Below are 17,291 nucleotides of genomic sequence, written 5' to 3'. Positions count from 1 at the left end.
TCCTCTCTCAAGGGAGAGAAAAAAGTGACGACACATAGAAAGCCAACATGATAACACCAAGGTCAGTAAAAGAAGAAGTCAAGCCTCAGATGGAAGTTGGATCAGGAGATGCTGAATGGGCTGCAATATTCTTTTGGTAGGACCATGGAGATGGACAATGATATACCGAAATATCTCCCTTTAATTCATGAGAAAAGTATGGGGGATGAAGTATTCAAACTGTAGATGAGAGCAGAGGCATGCATTGATAAGAAGCCAAGCAGGTGTTGGAATAGCTGTAATCCCATGAGAAGCTTGAACAGAGAGAGAGAGATGAGAGTGAGGAAGACCTTTTGCCCCCAGGGAGAGAAGAAGAAAAGCTCTGTTCCCAGAGATGATCACAGAGACAGATGAAGGGAACCATAGCCTTTGAACAACTCATCCCTAAAATAATACCCCATGAGTTCATGGCCCATGGACAGCCCTTTTAGGAGGCCTGTGGAAATGGGAGGAATGTCACAATGCAGCATTTTGGCCTGGGTAGCCCCAATCTCAGGAAATGAAAAGCCACGAGAGAACAGTTTCTTGTAGAGAAGTCTCCATGGCATAGCAAGAGAAAACTCCAGCCCCTACAAGAACTGATGGAAGACTATTGTCTAGTGGGTGCTGTTTTAACATCCCAGGTTTGGTTTCTACGTGGTCAGTTGGGAAAGGGAAATGTTGGGTGAAAAGAAAAAGACAATATTTCATGGGAAATAAGCTTTGGCAAGTAATATTTGACAGATTTTCAATGACCTGCTTTTGTTCCCTCTCCTTGTTATGACTGGACAAGGGTTTATTTGGTGCATTACATAAGGAATAAGCTTGGCTATGGGGAAAATGCAAGTACAAACACAGTGTAAAATAATTTCCAGATGTGTCAGTAACTTCAATGGCCACCAGTAGTCAGCGCACCTTTCAGCCTGTAATTGTGTTCAGGATCAGTGCAGGCTCTTCCATGTCAGCTCCTCCTGCAGGGCACGTGGGCGCCTGGGTGTGCTGCTGGCTTGCTTTCTTTTAGGAGGCTGGGATGAGGAAGGCTCTGGGGGTTTTTGTCAAGGAGATGATATTTGAGTGACCGTGTGCGTGCTCAAAGGCTCACAGACTGATCAGCCGATGGCAGGACTGACCAGTGCTGGGAGGGCTGCACCTTGCTGCCCTGCTTAGAGGTGTTAAGCTGCTCCTTCACCTCAGAGACAGCCAAGTACAACACCTTTGTGCAGAAACACTCTGTTAGCCCTGGTTTGCACAGCAGCGGTAACTGGGATGGTTGGAGTGCCCCTTTCTGCACTTGGAAACCAGCTGAGTCATTCATGGGACAGGGCTGGGAATTCCCCACATTTGCCCATTTGGAATTCCCTCTGCCCCAAGCGTGTCACATCCCACTCCTCAGTGACATCCCACCCAGCCTGGAACATGGAACTCCCCGTTTCCAAGGACACGTGGCCATTGTCACCGGCACACAGCAGGCCCGCTCAGACCCTTCCGTGGCTGCAGCGAGAGCGGAGGTGTCACAGTGCTAGGGAGTGTTGCTCCAAATTGCTTGGTTCTAGCACAAGGTGATCAAGAGGCCAATCCACGCACTGAGTGGAGGTAATTCTTTACAGTTCTGTTCAGAAAGGGGGGCTCAGTGATAAATCCACAAAGCCACCGTGACAAGAATCAGAATGTTTTAGTATTTATACTATTTATCAACTAAAGCAATTAGTGTCCTTTGTCTCCAAGTTACCTAGTTCTTCGCATAATTACTATTCCCTCTACTATTAGATTATGATCCTGTCACTTCTCATGCTAATTAGTCTGCATGTTCTGTCTCTCTCTTCTTAGTGAGAGCTTTCTGGAGTGAGTGGCCATGGTTTGCCCTGCTGCAATTCCCTTTTACCCCACCAGAGCTGATTCAGCACAGTTGCTGCTTTGGCTTTAGTAGTTGGCTCCTTGTCTTGGGGGTTCTGTCAAATGTCCTTGTGCCCATAAGTTCTGCATTCTTTGTGTCCACCATCAGTGGTACTTCCTTCTGCCCAAGCCTTGCTAAGCTCCCCTAGGTCGGAGATAACTCTTGCCTGTCAAGCCCGACACCTTCAAAAGGCAATTCAGCCAAGAAGTAATTTGCCTTTCCAACACCTGGCCATCACTTAGAGCTTGTTGGCTACTTTCTGTTTCATGGAAATAATCTCCCTTCTTGTTGATGAGCCTTGGAAGCCATAAAGGCCAAAGAGCAAAGAACACCTTTTCCTAGCATCAAGTTTACATTTCCCAGATTTTGTGACAGAAGCAGTGGCTGTGTGGGAGCGGGAGCAGCCAAGGCAGAGCCGGATGGCCGAGCAGAGAGCCTGGGCACGATCCACCATGTTCCACAGGGCTCTAATCCACACTGCGCCCCGCAGGGCCCCCAGCACCACTGCCATGCCCGTCAGGGTGACCCAGAGGTCCCAGGACCAGCAGGTGAGGGGTGGCTGTCGGGCTCTGGGTGATGACACTGTGGGGGCTTGGCCGTGGTTTTGGTGTCAGGGGCTGCTGACCCTGCGGGTCCTGCTGTGCAGGGCTGGGGCCCCACTGGTGCTCCAAGGGCCCCTTTGAGGCAGTCGCCCCGCTGGAGGCGATTCACAGGGATGACACCCAGGAGGTGCCAGTGGAAGTCACAGGTTCGCTGATGGAAGTGGCTTTCAAGGATGACATGGAGGAGGTACCAGTGGAAGCTGGAAGTACCCCATGCTGTGACATTCAGTAACCTCATACGCTGGGCATGGCTTTTGGTCCAAATGCATGGATTTCTCATTGTCCCATGTTTTTAATGGGGTCACTGAAAATGTAAGGATAAATGAAGCCCTTGAACAGGAATTTTTTTTGATATTAGGAGTAGCCATTACTTTATTCCTAGCTCTGGTGCATAGTGGAGAACTTCTGCCACATGCATGCCACTTCCAAAGATTTATTCATACCTTTTTATCAAACCAAGAAATTACTGTTCATGGCTTCTAAATGACATCATTCTTCTCATTAACTACTTTTCTATTGTATTGGCTTGGATATTGGTGTCACCTTTCTCATTTCAATTAGCCCACATTTTTCAGTCTGTTGATTAACTTTTTCCCAGATGAGTTGTTTTGAGCTCTGAGGCAGAAATGTTTTTATTAGTGTTTGTCTCCTGGTTACTCCAACATGTTCTTGGAGGGCTATGAAGCATAGATTCCAGGTGTCCAGCCTTTTACACCTCAAGCTTTGTTCATTGAAGCTTATCAGAGTTAATTTTGGAAAACAACAACTTTTGGTGATCTATCAATCCAGTTCTGACTGTTGACTGCCAAAAGGTTCTTAGCTACCTGCTCTCTAAAGTGGGGAATGACAGTGCTTAAGACTGATACAGTGCTTATGATTAATATACTGCTTATGATTAATTAAATAATTACTTACAAAGTCAATTAAGATAATTAGGTAGGAAAAAATGCAGGCTAAACAAACAATGAACAACTGCATAAGTAACTCAAGCTCATGTTTTGGTCGCTTACATGATTGGTTTCCCTTCTTCTATAAAATGCACAGATGCTCTTAGAGCATAGTCCTTTGTTAAGCTGATGTAAAAGGATGTGAAGTTCAGGGGACTGACTCCCTGTTCCCCTTCATGTCCTCTCCCTGTCCCAAGCTCTGCCAGTAGTGATGAATGAAACAGAAATATAAATGGAATTGTGTTGAGTCAGCACTTTGTGCAAGTGACATGGATGAAGGATGAACAGTCTCGCAAGCAAAATGTAAAAGGATTTCTAAAAGACTGCTGAATATTGCTTTCACAGATATTTACAAGTGATCCTCCTATTTCTTGAAAAGTTCAAGCCAATTTCAGATGAGCAGCTTTTCAGCTTCACTGACAGCCAGTTTTGCCTTCAGAATGAAGCCCTTGCATGGCAGTCAGGTGTTTTTGTTAAAAAATATGATTATGCCAAAAGACATTTTAGTGATTTTTAAGCTCCAGTGGAATGCAGCATGTTCAGGACTAAGTGATGAGTTCAAGCCAAGCAAGCCAAATTTTGTCACATATGACTAACTTAGGATAAACTTTTTCCATTTTAACATCTATGCAAATAATTGCATCTTAAGCTGAGGAAATGAGCAAGGGTTTCCATGCCTTTTACAAATGAAGTTGATATTTTGCAGTTGAAGTTGTTCTTGGAGCTGACTCCAGAATGGGTTTCCTAAGTTCCAAATAAATCCCAGTGTGGGGTCCTGCCCCAACTTTGTGATCTTTCTGTGAACCACTCTTGCCAGGTTTGTTAGCTGAGCACTGGCCGGTTCAATTGCACTCAGGCACTTGATTTCAAGGGAAGCTGGTGCCCATAAATTCCAGCAACTGGGAAAGGATGACTTGGTACTTGAATGCTTGGCTGCATTAGAGGCTAAGTGACGGTCGCTCTCTCAGGGCAGTTTTGTAACTGGCTGCTTTCAGAGGGAGAATTGTGTCAAAGCAGCCCTTTGCAGTTGATAGGAGAGCAAACCTTTCCAAATTCAGCTTTTGTTTAAAATTAGGGGCCTGCTTAGTCAGCAGGAATGGAGTGTGAGCTGAACGTTTTACAGAAGATTTCTTTTTCCTTTTAGCCAAATACCGGGGAGGTGTCACACACTGGAAGTGCGCAGGTTGTCAAATTGTCTAACCCACTTGGAGGTATGGTTGCTTTTCATATTTTGCTCCATGTCTGTAAGACTTGAAACATGGTAACTCATTTTTGCAGCATATTCTTGAGACAAGGGGGTGTGTTCAGAGATCTCAACTGCAGGTGCTTTGCTCTTAGGTCAGCTTTGCAATCTCTTGTCACAATGGCATTCAGCCGTTGGCCTGTTTTCCCCTGAGGAAGCCTGCTCGTTCTTCCTTGTTCCCATGCTGATTGACGGCTTGGAATTTTGAGCATTGAAGTCAAGGGTTGCACCACTGCAAGCACACTGGGCTAAACCATTCACCTTAAAAGGAAATTGAAAGAAAATGACTTTGAGGAAGTTACATAGAGAATTTCATCAGGTCAATATGCAAAACTTTGCTTGATTTCATTTTTTGTCTTGGTCATTATTAGGTGACTGTTGCCACAATACCCTCTTGGGTTCTTTTCAAGGCAAGTGAAAGGAAAGTCATGATGTCATCTTCCCCATGGATTTTTTCATTTCCCACAAAGAAAACACTCCAATGTACTTAGGTGGTGTCGTTTGTTTTTTATCTGTTGTGAGTGCCGTTTCCCCAAGGAGCCTGGCTCCAGGCACACACAAGGTGGACATTGCCATTGCAGGCACTCAGTGGTGCTGTCTGCAGCAGTGAGCTGAGCCAGGCACAGCCAGCTGCCCTGAGAAAAAGGAGCTCTCACCTGGCTGTGGCTGCAGTCCCCTGCCTGCAGGGATATGCCTGCCACTGGAAGGGCAGCTCTTGCCCTGCTTTAGCTCAGTCTAGAGCATTTTATGGCAGCATCATCCTGGCTTTTTGGAGAGACAAAATTCACCTTTCCAATTTCTCATTGGGGATGTTCCGTTTCACATGTGAATGATGATTTGTGTGATTCTTGGTGGTGATTTACATAGATCCTAAGGGCATATTTAACATTTAGTGACTGGGGTCTGAGGATTGGCAGTGGCGGGACAGTCATGGAACTTGGGGTCACTTTTGCTTTGGGCTGGCATGAGAAACACAGGTGGGACAGATCTGGTTGCTGGTAGGCTACAGGGTGCCTCTGCAGCATGCTCCATGCAGTATCAGTTAAGGAGTAGGATTTGCCACAGAATCAGAGAATGGGCTGAGTTGGAAGGGATCCACATGGATATTTAAGTCCAGCTCTGTCCCCAAGGATTCTATCATCCTTTGAAATCAAGTTTCTTGACTTCTCCCACCTTCCATTTCACACTTCTTTATCTCTTTTCCTTTCCTTTGGGAAAACAAGCAGATGTCAAAAGAGCTGAACCGAGCGCTTCATGTCCTGAACCAGAGGGAAAAAAAGCAAAGCCCATGAAGCCTGCAGACAGTGAACAAAATCCTTGCACTGCTGTTTATCACCGACACTACAAGGACAGGGTGAGTCACTTACTTGCTCTGAGGGCTTACAAGAAGCCAGAGTTACTCGCTCGCTTGCAGAGAGATGGAATCAAGCAAAAGGACAAGGGTACCCTTGGAAAGATCCTCCATCAGGTGAGATTGTGGAGTTTGTGACGGCAATTTTTCCACAGTACTCCTCTCTTCTTCCTCATTTTCACTTGTTTCTTTCATCCCTCTTTCAATTAGAAATTAGAAACTAAGCAGTGGCTTATAGAATGCTGCATACACCTAAGTTCAGTTTGTCCATCAACATAGTCCAGATTCTTCAAGCTGCAAGTCCATGTGAGGAAAAGGAAAGAAAACTTCAAAATATTTGAGGTCTTGGTGTTTTGCTAGAATAGCTGGCAATGAGTAACACTTTGTAGGGTTGTTGCTGCTCATGCCTCTTTTAATCCTCTCTCTTTTCCTAGCACTGTTGACCTGTTTCATGCAGTAACTTGACAGGGGTTCCTTGATTTTGTGAAATGGTTTGTAGTGGTACCTAAAATTTCCTAGGACAAGTTTGAGAGGAGAGACGTTTGGAAAGTGCACAGGGCAGCATTTCCTTTTAACAGAGCTGGTGACCTCTCAATGGTACTTGGCTTCTGCTGGGATCTGTGAGGATTGCCTGCCAGGAAAAGGTGTTCCAAGCAAAAGATACATGATAAAGGTGGTAGCTTAAATTTGAGCACAGTGTTTCTTTCCTGTCATGTAGATTGAGTCTTCATCTTGCTTGGAACAATGTTATTCAGTGCCTTCTCCAGTGCTGCTCTATCTTCTACTGCTATTTCTTTAGGATAGCCAGTTAGAAGATGCACACCCATGGAAAGATGCAGTAGTTTTATCTTTCTGTTTTAAATATTCCCTGTTCCCTTCGGCTAAATGTGAAGTAGGAATATTTCTTTTTTAGGTAGGAAAAATTGTTTGGAACATAGTCAAGGCAGGAAAATTCAGCATGGATACAGTTTTTCCGTTGATCCCACAGGGACTTTTTAAGAACTTGATAGAAGGATTTCATTCCTTGACATTCTGAAGTTTGTTGCTGTGGTTGCTCAGGGCAGTGGCAGAATTTTTGCCTGCTGAAGACACAAATTGACAGTTTCATGAGAGCCATATTCTACCATCCCAAGTGAGGAAACCCATTTAGATTTCAAATAGATTAGAAAAATTTCACAGCTCAGCTCCTTAGAAGGTAGAGGGTGAAAACATTTCCTCCTGTTCCACTGCAATGTTTAAGATTGCTTTGGAGGTAATGTCCTGTAGGAGGTGTGAACTGCCTCAAGGTACTGGTTTGCATTCTGAAAGGGCTGTGTGAGCACTGCACACTCAAATGCCTTGCTCAGGCTTTTCGAGATAGCAGAGCAAGTGGGAGTTTCTTTTGTATAAATGTAAAATGGGAAGCCTGAGCTGGCTGAGATGTGGTACACACACTCTTGCTTCCCTTCAAACACAACCTTAGTTCTGATTTTAAGACAGGAATTCCTAATTCAAAGTAGCTTTGTTACTTTTACATTTTTTTAAACTGTTGACAGACAGACATCATCACTGACCCAAATCAGCAATATTTAGCATGTTTTCAAGGAGAAAAAAAGGGTAAATTTTTACAGACGGTGGTGATGTGTTGATCATGTATTCAGTGTGTTGTAGGGGTCAAACTTTCCTGTGGGCTTTTCTATGGAACTCGGAGCAGGTGTGAAGTGGTGAAGCCTAAACCAGCCCTTTTGATATTAGTGATCTTGAGGTTTTACTACTGCATTTTACCTTTTTGAGTAGACTTGGTAGTTGTCTTGAGGAAGATATGAAGTTCGCTGGTTTTCAAAGGAATACAACAAGGCATGTGCATGGCCTTTGCATGGCACCACTTTGCTGGAATGAACCCTGGCTCTGCCACATGAAGAGGGACTCTGGGCTTGACCACAGTTCTGTCTTGCAGCACTTCATGTTGGATTCCAAGGAACACTTGCTAGACATGAATAGAGTTACTTGGTTATTTCTATTTGTTAAAATTTTAATATAGATGAAAACTCATACAATAAGGGAATACCTTATCTCTCTACCAAAAGATGTTGTTTAGTTCAAAGTGGGTGTTCACAAATCATTGCTGAGGACCAATCCTATTGCTTTAGTTTACATACAGCACCCATCATGAATGGTTGTTCTCTTAAATGTCTGCCTGTAGGTAGCCAACCTGAATCTAAAGGATAATTCCTACAGTCTGAAGGAATATCTGTAGGAAAGCATTCAGAACAATTGGTCTGGCTATACTGATGTAGACAGAGAGAATTTGAAGTTGATACTTTCCAGGTAAGTTCAGTCTTTAGGGGAAGGAGAAGAGTCTTTTCAGAATATGGCCCTAGGAAATGAAGCCTGGATTCTTAGAGTACGCTGAGGTAGCAGAGACCCATAGGGATCCAACTGATGGCCAACTACTGGCCCTGCACAGGACACTGCAAGAATCACACCATATGCCCAAGAGTGTTGTTGAAACACTTCTTGAAGCCTTGCTGCACTGACCAGTGCCCTGGGGAGCCTATTCCAGGGCTCAAGAACCCTTTGGGGCAAGAATGTTTTGCTGACATCCAGCCTAAAGTTACCTCAACTCATCTTCATGCTGTTTCCTTGAGTAATGACACTGAAGGTCAGATTTACCAGCAAGGAAAGACTTATGGCTGTTGACCATTTAGAGCTTGTAGCCTGAACTCTTGCACCATCCTTCCAGAAAAACAGCTCCATCTCAGAACACAAGCAGCACCAGCCAAGAGCCATCTCTGGAAGCTTCTAAGAGAGATGCTTCAGCAAGGCCTGCTCAGGTAGTTTGTGCATTTTTAACATTCTGGAGTGTGTATGAAGTTGTAGCACACTTGCTAAATAGCTTTCACACACTTGCTGCTGGTGTAAAAGCTGTGCTGGGAATGTGCAGGACCTGGCCAAAGCACATTAGTCAGTAATTCAGACTACTGGCACAGGAAGGCTGTGATCAGAAGAGAGGCTCCTGCAGGGCTCGAGCAGCGGCGTCCTGAGCCAACTTGCTGCTCTGCCTGGAGCCTTGAGCTCAGTCTCCACCCTCAACTCATTCCCTGCAGAAGGGCTCAAAGGATTAGCTGTGCATATGTGACAGAAGCACATGAAAAATCTACTGTACATGAGAGGCTGCAGCATGGTGGAGCAGATGGGGCCCTCTCACTCTCTTTCCCCTCTTTTTCTCTTTCACTCTCTTTGTTGACTCCAGCTCCAGACTATGCACATGTCAGGACCAATGCAGGATCTCCAGACCCTTGATATTCTCTCTTGTGTCTCTCTTTTCTCTGCCTTTATTTTTTTCCTGTCTCACTCTGCCTGGGCACAGCATGGCTGTCCTGTTCTACCATCCTCGGCCCTGAAGTTTGCAGTGGGAGTGGGGAGCTTGTGGCCGTGTGCTGTGGCTTTGGAGCCAGCACCTTTGAGAAAGTCCTTGGGAGGTGCTGAGAGATGATTGAAGGGCACTGAGGAAAAGTGAGGGCCCCTTAGTCACCACTTATGAAACTCTCTTATAAAAATTTCAAGATTCCCAGCTATGAGCTTTTGAGTGTGAAGTGTGGGGTGGCTGCTGGAGTGAAGGTCACTCTTGTTGAAAGCACAGGAATTCCTTACATGTGACTGAGGTTTTTGTTCAGCCTGATGAGAATTCACAACCATCACACCTTGCACTGACAGATTGTGACAGTGAAGATTAATCCCGTCTTTACCACATAAAACCTGAAGCCAGTCAGGTGCCTCTTTAGTAAATCATCTGGGTGTGTGACAGCAAAAGCTGAGTCTCTTCCTGGTGTGTACTACTGGAAATTGAGAACTAGACAAAACAGACCAGACCTCCCCCTCTTTGGGGAAACCTTTGATAGAGGTGCTGAAGGGAGTGTCTTTCTCCCACAACTTGGAGAAAGACTTGCTAAGTCTTAAGATGAGAAAGTAGGAGTGAGATAGAGAATGTATTTACCTGCAGTATTTCCTGGTTTCAATGTTGTTTTCAGTTAAGATGCATTTTCAAGCACTGCCAATGCTTGAAAATAAATGCCACTTTTTCAGAATGGGAGAGAAACCTGATCTAGAAAGATAAATATATGGACATAGATGAATGAGTTCTTTGGTTATTGTTGCAGAAACGGCCTCTAGCTTCTGACTTTAGCGGTCCTGTGATGAGCAAGAAGCGGAGAATTGCTCGCCAGCTCAGTTACAACCAGCCAGCAGCTGATGGCCACTTCCCTTCCTTGCTGCTGCTTTCCACATCCACTTCCACTTTGAACATGTCTCCAAGTGTTGGCTCCGTTTCCCCCTGCACCTGTGAGGTGCAAGAACAAGACAAATTTCAGAGTTCTAGCATCCCAGAGCCTTCTGGGGTGCAGGAGGAGATCCCCAGTTCTAATGGAAAGAAAAACCAACTGGGGAGGCTGAAGCAGTTGTGTCCCTCAGAATTCGATGAAGGTATTAATGTGCTGCCTTTCCTAAGTCCTGGGTGGATAACCGTGGTGTAAAGATTTGGTTATTAAGAGAAGCTTCTGCTCAAATTAAGGTGCAAGTGCAGCCCTTTTCCAGTGTCAATAGGAAAAATGTTATTTAACAGTTAATACAAACTAGGGAGATAAAAAGAAATTAGGGAAGAGAGGCAGGGTGAGGGGAAGAGAGAGACATTAAGTAGGAAGATATCAGTACCACCTGGATTCTCTGTTGTCCAATTGGTCCTTCTTCACTCTGGTCTTCTTGGTGGTGGGGGTTCCCAAGTTGCTCTGGAAGTACCACCTCTATACTGGATCCACAGGGTGCTCACAGATGTTCCCACACCTTGGGCTAGAAGTGATGGAAGCATTTATTCCCTTACCCACAGTCTCTCCAGTGGAATGTTTGTCTGGTGTCCTAATAGCAAACCTTCAGCACTGTTAGGCCAAGGCTGGTGCTTTCCTTCATTCCATCTGTGCTTCTCTTAAATTCCCCTTGTGCTGCCTTATCTCTTATGGGAGCATCCTTCTTGGACAGTGTTCTCAAGTAGATAACTGTGTTCTTGCACCTGCTGAAAAGGCAGCTTTGAAGGCTGCATACATGAAGGCACTGCTCTACATTTCTGCTCTACCATTATTCCTTGCTTGATGGTCATGAAAAACCAAGACTCTTTTTTCTGCCATTGCATTCCATTGTAACTCTTGGTTTAAAAGAAGCAGCAGCAAAGGCCAGAATCTGTGCTGCTGCAACCTTATCTAAAACTACCTTAATTTTTAGAAATTCTCCCTCTGTAGTGCAAAACCAATCAAGAAGAAAGAAATGTCCAATAGATTGCTGTTGGGAGAACCTGGTTAAAAGGAAGAGCCAGACGCTAGAAAGTCACAGGGATTGGATTTTTTCTTTTCATTTGATTTCTAGTAAACACACAGTTGACTCAGACAGTTGTTGATTAAGCCACCACTTTTTCCATGCAGTTTTTCAAGTCTGCATGCTGGCAATAGAAACCTGTCAGACATTTACTGCAGACTAGTTTACTGAAACATGTAAGCATCTCAATGATTTCATCGTTGTTTGTTGAACTCAGCCTTTCCATGGAAACACAATGGAAGCTAAAAAACCTGGACTGTGGTTTGCTGGAGTTTGAAGTGGCCTGAGAGCTCCTCTCCATCCTAGCTGCAGAATTTCTTTCTTCAAAAGCTCTAGAAATGGTACAGACTGAAAACAGCATTGAAAAGCTAACCAGAAAATCCACAAGGAGCACTTGATTTGTCATCAGAGGGACACACGCAGTAGGGCAGAGTTCAGTTGCTTTGTTAAATCTATGTCTTGTCCCTTTTGGAGGTTGAGCTTGCAAATGACAAGGGTTTTTTAGCCTGGAGGCATGTCTGCTCATGCAAGTGGTGCTGTGCTTGTAGAGACAGGTGCCTTGAGACGGTCTTTGCACATTTCTTCTGCACATACACATGGTAGCTGCAAACCTTGGGATGTGTTTTGGAAAGATTCCTGCTTGAGTCTCTAAAGATGTGAGCATTGTTCTTCAGAAGCGAGTTAGAAAATTCTGCCCAGCTGCTGTTGGAAAAATCTGTACTGTGTTTCAAGTTGGGGCTTAGGCTGAAGCTTTTGTGTGGACTGAGCCATGAGAGCAAATGCACTTTTGGAAATGAAATGCCCACCCCAAAGCTTACCAGCTGTATTGAACATACTGTGACTATTGCTATTTCTGTCCAGTTTAATTACCACTTTGACACTTCTGTTTATACTTCTGCTACACCATGTAGCAATGCAGAACCTGTAGAACAAAGTGGCCATCCTCTTTCTAAACCCTGGGACTTGGCTACTGTGGAGAAGGTCACATGTGCCCTCCTATGATAAAATGCTGTGAGAAGGAAGCTCTAAAAGGACTTGTTCAAGTCCATCAAGTGGGTGTTTTTGGATATCTAAAGACCTTATAATTAAGATCCTACTTTTCTGCAGGCGAAACAAAAGATACTTCCATTGCCTCTACATGCTCTGCAACAGCCAACCAACCAGACTACTTGAGGTGAGTAAAATTGCCATTAACTCTTGCCACTCTCAGTGCGGTGCAGTGTCAAGCTGTTTCCTGTGTGGAAAGGATAAGTTGGGGAAGGTTTGGCTGGGCCTCCAAGGCTCCAAGCTGAGATGAGAACCGAGGTGGGTTAGGCCTGGAAAGGGCCTTCCTTGCTGCAGTGCAGGTGCCCAGGGCCAGCTGCAGCAGTGGTGCTGCATCCCGTCATGGGATTTGCAGTGCAGGAGGGGAGGGGGAGGGGTGTGTGTGTGTGTGTGTGTGGTATAAAGCAGTGGGAATTGCTCTCAGCTTCTGTCAGAGCTGTGATGTTGGCAAGGGCAGTCATGCCTCCTGCAGCCCTTGGGCTCTGGGGCAGCTGCGGCCTTTGGAGCAGGCGCGGCAGGGCCCTGGCTCATATTGGATACAGCCAAGGATGTTCCGTGGGGAGGCTGAGGGCAAGGCGGGCCCTGCAGGGGAGCAGCTGAGGGAGGTCTGTGGTAGGGCTCTTGCTAGGGGATGTCCCTGGGCAAAAGCCAGTAGTCCAGGCTATTTCTTCTCTGCTACCTCCCAAAATGTTGAAAGGCCTCTGCAGTTTTCTTTTCAAAACCATGCAGCACACCAGTCAGGTGCAGCTGACCTCGGGTGCTTCAATCATATACGTTGTCTGTCTTGGTACTGAATTTCAAGTTGTTAAAGATTTCCTGCTTGTAAATATTAATCTCAGATGCTTTGAAGGATTCATTCCCATGAGGAAAGAGTTCTTGTCATCCAAAAAGAAGCCGGTCTTCAGGGCCAGAGCAGCAGAGGTACTGGTGTGGCAGTGTTGAAGTGATATCTATTATTCTCATTGCCACTTCATCTTGGATTTGTGTCATGAGTTTGATAGAACTGCACTTGTGTTGATTTGAGGGGGAAGGGAATGAAGAAGGCTTTACTCCCATCAGTGGCTTCAAGCATTGATGAGTTTTGCCCTCCTTAAGAGCTGATGTGGTTTGGGGTTTAGTTGTGGTTTCAGACCAGTCTGCAGTTTGTTCTTGTGCCTCTGATACAAGTGCCTCTTTTCAATGGTCAGTGATGTAACTGCTGCTCACTAGAAAAATGAAATTTTATCCTCAACTCTGCTTTGCTGTTAGACAGACAAAAATGGAGCTCAAAAGTCCAACTCTGCACCCAGTTCAACAGAAATGCAGTCCCTGCCAAAATAGTATTGCAGATGAATTTTCAAAAAGAAATGTAAATGAAAAAGTTTTCCTACCCAGAAAGAAGATAAAATTAGGCAATGTTTCTTCTCTCCCTGAAGATGCTGTGTTTGTTAGTCCTTTGACATTGGAAATCAGTGCCGATATTTCCTAAATGTGATCCACTTGCTAATGAAGAGAACCTCTACAATATAAAACAGTAGTTCCTAGGTCTCATAGAAATGTGGCATATTTTTAGAGCTACCTGACTTCATTCTCTTGAAGCACATCAGCTTGTTTGTAGAATCATTGAGACCCAGAGTGACTGACTGAGAGTTTGGGGGTCTGTGTTTGACATTCACCACGTGCTTGGTGTAACAGTACAAGTGTGCTTTCCGGAATAGAAACATATCAGAATGTTCTCTTAGAGTACACTCCTAGAAAAATAGTCTGATTTTTCCGTTAGAAAATACGTAGCCATAGTCTCCTTGGACCAATGCCAGCGCTACAAGGATGACTTCAGTGCAGAGTATGAGGAATACCAAAATTTATATACTTGGATTGACAAGATCAGAGAGCACTTCACACAGCTTCAGGAACAATGGAAGTCTGTGACCGCAGGCTCTGAAGCCCATCAGGTAGAGAAGGATAAAGCCATGAAGACTGTGCTTCATCAGGGCGGTCCTTTGGATTCCCTGGAGCTGCTCAGTGAGATGCAGGGAAACTGAGGAATTGGCATATATGCTCAGACACTGCTTGGGCTGGGTCAGATTTTGGCAAGACCCTGCCCATAAAACCCTGTTTGAGCTGTCTGAGAACAATCCGTAGGGTGAGAGGTGTCCCAAGCAGAGTCTTAGAGCATGTGCTCCTTCTGGTGCCTGTTGAGAGGCTTAATTGCAGATCTTGGGTGACACTGGGAGTTGGGGATTTGTTTTTGCAAACCTCCCAGAAGAGTGGTGGCTCACAGAGAAGAAAATCTCGGGAGTCAAACGGAGTGCATTTGTAGTACTTTAGTAAAGTTTGCATTTTATGGTGGTAGTGAAACATTCTTTGTGTGTTTTTTCTTGAAGATGCTACTTCATCGAATCCTAGCAGATTATCAGCAGATACAACAGGTATGTTTGACACCAGATCTGCAGAGCATGGTTACTGCTGAGTCTGGCTCAAGGCTTTTTTAAAGCAAAGCACATCTTGTAAACTCTACAGAAGTGCTTGCCTGCCCTATTTTTTTTATTTTTTATTTCTCCTTCATAGGGTAGCCCCAGCTACTTTGAAATGAAGAACAGGTGCCTGTACCTCCACAACAAGCTGTCACATATTCAGAGCCTCATATCTGAATTTGACAAGCATTAAGTGGAGTCCTGGCACCAGGCAACTGCTTCAGCCAGAAATATCTATGAACTCTGGATTTTTGATTTAAACCAGAAGATTAGGTTTTTAGGATTATTTACATTAGTGTTGAACAGTAGGTTCTGTTAGCAATAAAGAGTAGGTTAATTCCAAAAAATATAGGATTAGTTCAAAGAAATTTCTCCAAGATGTAGGTTTGTCCACTGAAATAAATTTATCAGGAACGGGTTGAGGCCCAGTACCTCTACTATGAAGTTGCCCACATTTTAAGAAAATATTAGAGGAAATGGAAATTCTTTATGATACATATAGGGGTGTTTTCCAACCGTTCTCCTTAATGCACACTCTTTGCCTTAAGTGGTCCAAAGAGTAGGAGTTTGGACAACCCCCTCCCCCAGTCAGCTTGTTTGGGAGGGTTACAGAGGAATGTGTTATGGGCTGCTCTAAACTGTCAGCTGAAGCAGCTGCCAGGACTGCTTGGAGATCATGGCCTCATCTTGTTAGTGAACCAAGGAATATCCAGATCTTTTGGAAGTGTTCTGTAAAACACAAGGAGAAGTGTTGGATGCAAGGCTCTTCAAGGGGTTTTAAAGAGAAATTAGTTGAATGTATCCCTATGAATACTCTGTCTGTTTTGTAGTTTTTTCCAACATAATAGGTCACAACCAGTCTTTCTAGAGAGACACAGATATTGATTCCTGCACAGACCTAAAAGGACTTTGAAGTCTTGTCTTTTACCTAAGTCTCCTGCCATTAATTTCTTCAGCTGAAAGGGTAGAGGTGTGGCCAGCAATGCCATAACCTTCTTTTGGAGAAGGATATGAAATTGACTGAGGGAGGACAATATCTGGGAACATTCAAAGGGGCTGTGAATGCCCCTTTCTTTCTTGGAGACTATTTCACCAATTCCTCAATTGTCTGCATGCTGACGATGTTAAGCCTCCTGTATGTGAGACATCTTGGGGTGTTTGGTGATTGAACGCCTTTGTTGTCCTTCTGTTCAAGTGAAGTTCATGAAAATGTCACCTCTATAAACCCTGAGACTTGGGTCTTGCTTTGTCAGGGCCAGGGGCTGCTCCTACAGCTCGTCAGTGCAGCAGCACAAGGAACGGTGACGTGGGGAGCATGGGGTGAATTCTGCTGGGGTGCCTTCCCTTGGGCACTTGGGGACTGCTGCTGGTGGACGGAGCATGCAAGAGTGCTGCTGTTGAGAGTGTGGGCTGAGACAGAGGTTTTACAGGCACATCCTTATTCTGGGTCACATTTCACTCTTGCTGTCAACTGCCTTTAGCATGTGTAATGTCCACATACTCCTTAGACCTGAGTGTTTCTGGCTGTCATTTCTGCCCACATCCCTAAAAACCAAAGTAGACATAAAAAAACACTCTATTCCAAACAGGAAGAAATAAAAAATGCGACAGTCTTATATGGAAAATTACCTTCTGAATTTTACAATTAGAATGACACCAGTTCAGTAAATGAGAGTTGCTGGAAAGCTGCTTTATATACCTGTTAAAAATGATTGTATGAGCTCAGGGCATTTGGTGTAGCTTGGATCTAGCTCTGCAAGGGGAACAAAGTAGGAGCATACTACCCAAGGCAGTATGGTTCTATGATTCTAAGAAGCTACAAAAAGTATCTCCAGTGTAACAAACAAGTATGCTAATATATATCCATAAGTAATCACGCGAGACTGATTAGAGAAGAGGGGTTTTTTTTATTTCTTTTTATGCAAATTTTACATATTCAATTTAAAAAATACATCATTTAGTCAAGATACACTAGAAGAAAAACATACAAATGTTTCAGAACATGCCTATTTAAATAGTTATTATTTATTCTAACTTTCTATTTTCTTTTTTGACTTCCTAATTTTTTGAACTTTTCTCAATTTTTCTAACTTTCTGTTTCCTATTTTTTAGTGGTTTTTTTTCAAAACCAATACACCATGGCCTAAGGACAATAACCAAGGTTTTCCGACTTTCATGTGGAAAACCTTACTAGTGCTGAAAACTTTTTTTCTCAGTCTCTATAAAGCTTAGTGCTACTCTGGGAAAAGGACACACCTATCTAGGACTGCAAGAATGAGGGGTGTAACCTGTTTTTCAAAGCATTATTTTCTAAAAGTTAATTTTGAGAGTTATCTCGAATGAAGGACTCAGGAGTTGCATCTCTACTTCAACTTAAGCCTGAAGATATCATTTCAAAT

At 44.2% G+C, this 17,291-nt stretch overlaps 2 protein-coding genes across 2 annotated transcripts; both read left to right on the top strand.

Moving 5' to 3' along the window:
* The first annotated feature begins 1,495 nt into the window (after positions 1-1,495).
* LOC147648055 (RNA polymerase II elongation factor ELL2-like) lies at positions 1,496-8,362 on the top strand. Its single transcript, XM_086867854.1, has 5 exons — positions 1,496-1,611; positions 2,276-2,460; positions 4,606-4,672; positions 5,931-6,172; positions 8,238-8,362. Exons 2-5 carry the CDS (start codon positions 2,332-2,334, stop codon positions 8,289-8,291), a joined length of 492 nt encoding a protein of 163 aa, XP_086723980.1. The 5' UTR covers positions 1,496-1,611; positions 2,276-2,331; the 3' UTR covers positions 8,292-8,362.
* Positions 8,298-15,239, top strand: LOC147648054 (RNA polymerase II elongation factor ELL2-like). Its single transcript, XM_086867860.1, has 7 exons — positions 8,298-8,362; positions 8,778-8,868; positions 10,195-10,516; positions 12,503-12,569; positions 14,199-14,370; positions 14,803-14,847; positions 14,987-15,239. The coding sequence occupies exons 3-7, from the start codon at positions 10,231-10,233 to the stop codon at positions 15,083-15,085; spliced, it is 669 nt and encodes a 222-aa protein (XP_086723986.1). The 5' UTR covers positions 8,298-8,362; positions 8,778-8,868; positions 10,195-10,230; the 3' UTR covers positions 15,086-15,239.
* Positions 15,240-17,291: the final 2,052 nt, after the last annotated feature.

Source organism: Cyanistes caeruleus, chromosome Z (assembly GCF_971803275.1).
Source record: "Cyanistes caeruleus chromosome Z, bCyaCae1.hap1.1, whole genome shotgun sequence".
In the NCBI taxonomy this organism is placed as follows: Eukaryota; Metazoa; Chordata; class Aves; order Passeriformes; family Paridae; genus Cyanistes; species Cyanistes caeruleus.
Note: the sequence above shows the minus strand (reverse complement) of the source record. Positions and strands in the feature narration are given on the sequence as shown.

Bases quoted from the DNA above. Each gene is read 5' to 3' on its own strand.
- LOC147648054 (XM_086867860.1), top strand. From the start codon at position 10,231: ATGAGCAAGAAGCGGAGAATTGCTCGCCAGCTCAGTTACAACCAGCCA. The intron at 14,371-14,802 runs GTAGAGAAGGAT...TTTTTCTTGAAG, and splicing joins CAGGCTCTGAAGCCCATCAG to ATGCTACTTCATCGAATCCT. The intron at 14,848-14,986 runs GTATGTTTGACA...TCTCCTTCATAG, and splicing joins ATTATCAGCAGATACAACAG to GGTAGCCCCAGCTACTTTGA.
- LOC147648055 (XM_086867854.1), top strand. From the start codon at position 2,332: ATGGCCGAGCAGAGAGCCTGGGCACGATCCACCATGTTCCACAGGGCT. The intron at 4,673-5,930 runs GTATGGTTGCTT...GAAAACAAGCAG, and splicing joins ATTGTCTAACCCACTTGGAG to ATGTCAAAAGAGCTGAACCG. The intron at 6,173-8,237 runs GTGAGATTGTGG...GTCTGCCTGTAG, and splicing joins TTGGAAAGATCCTCCATCAG to GTAGCCAACCTGAATCTAAA.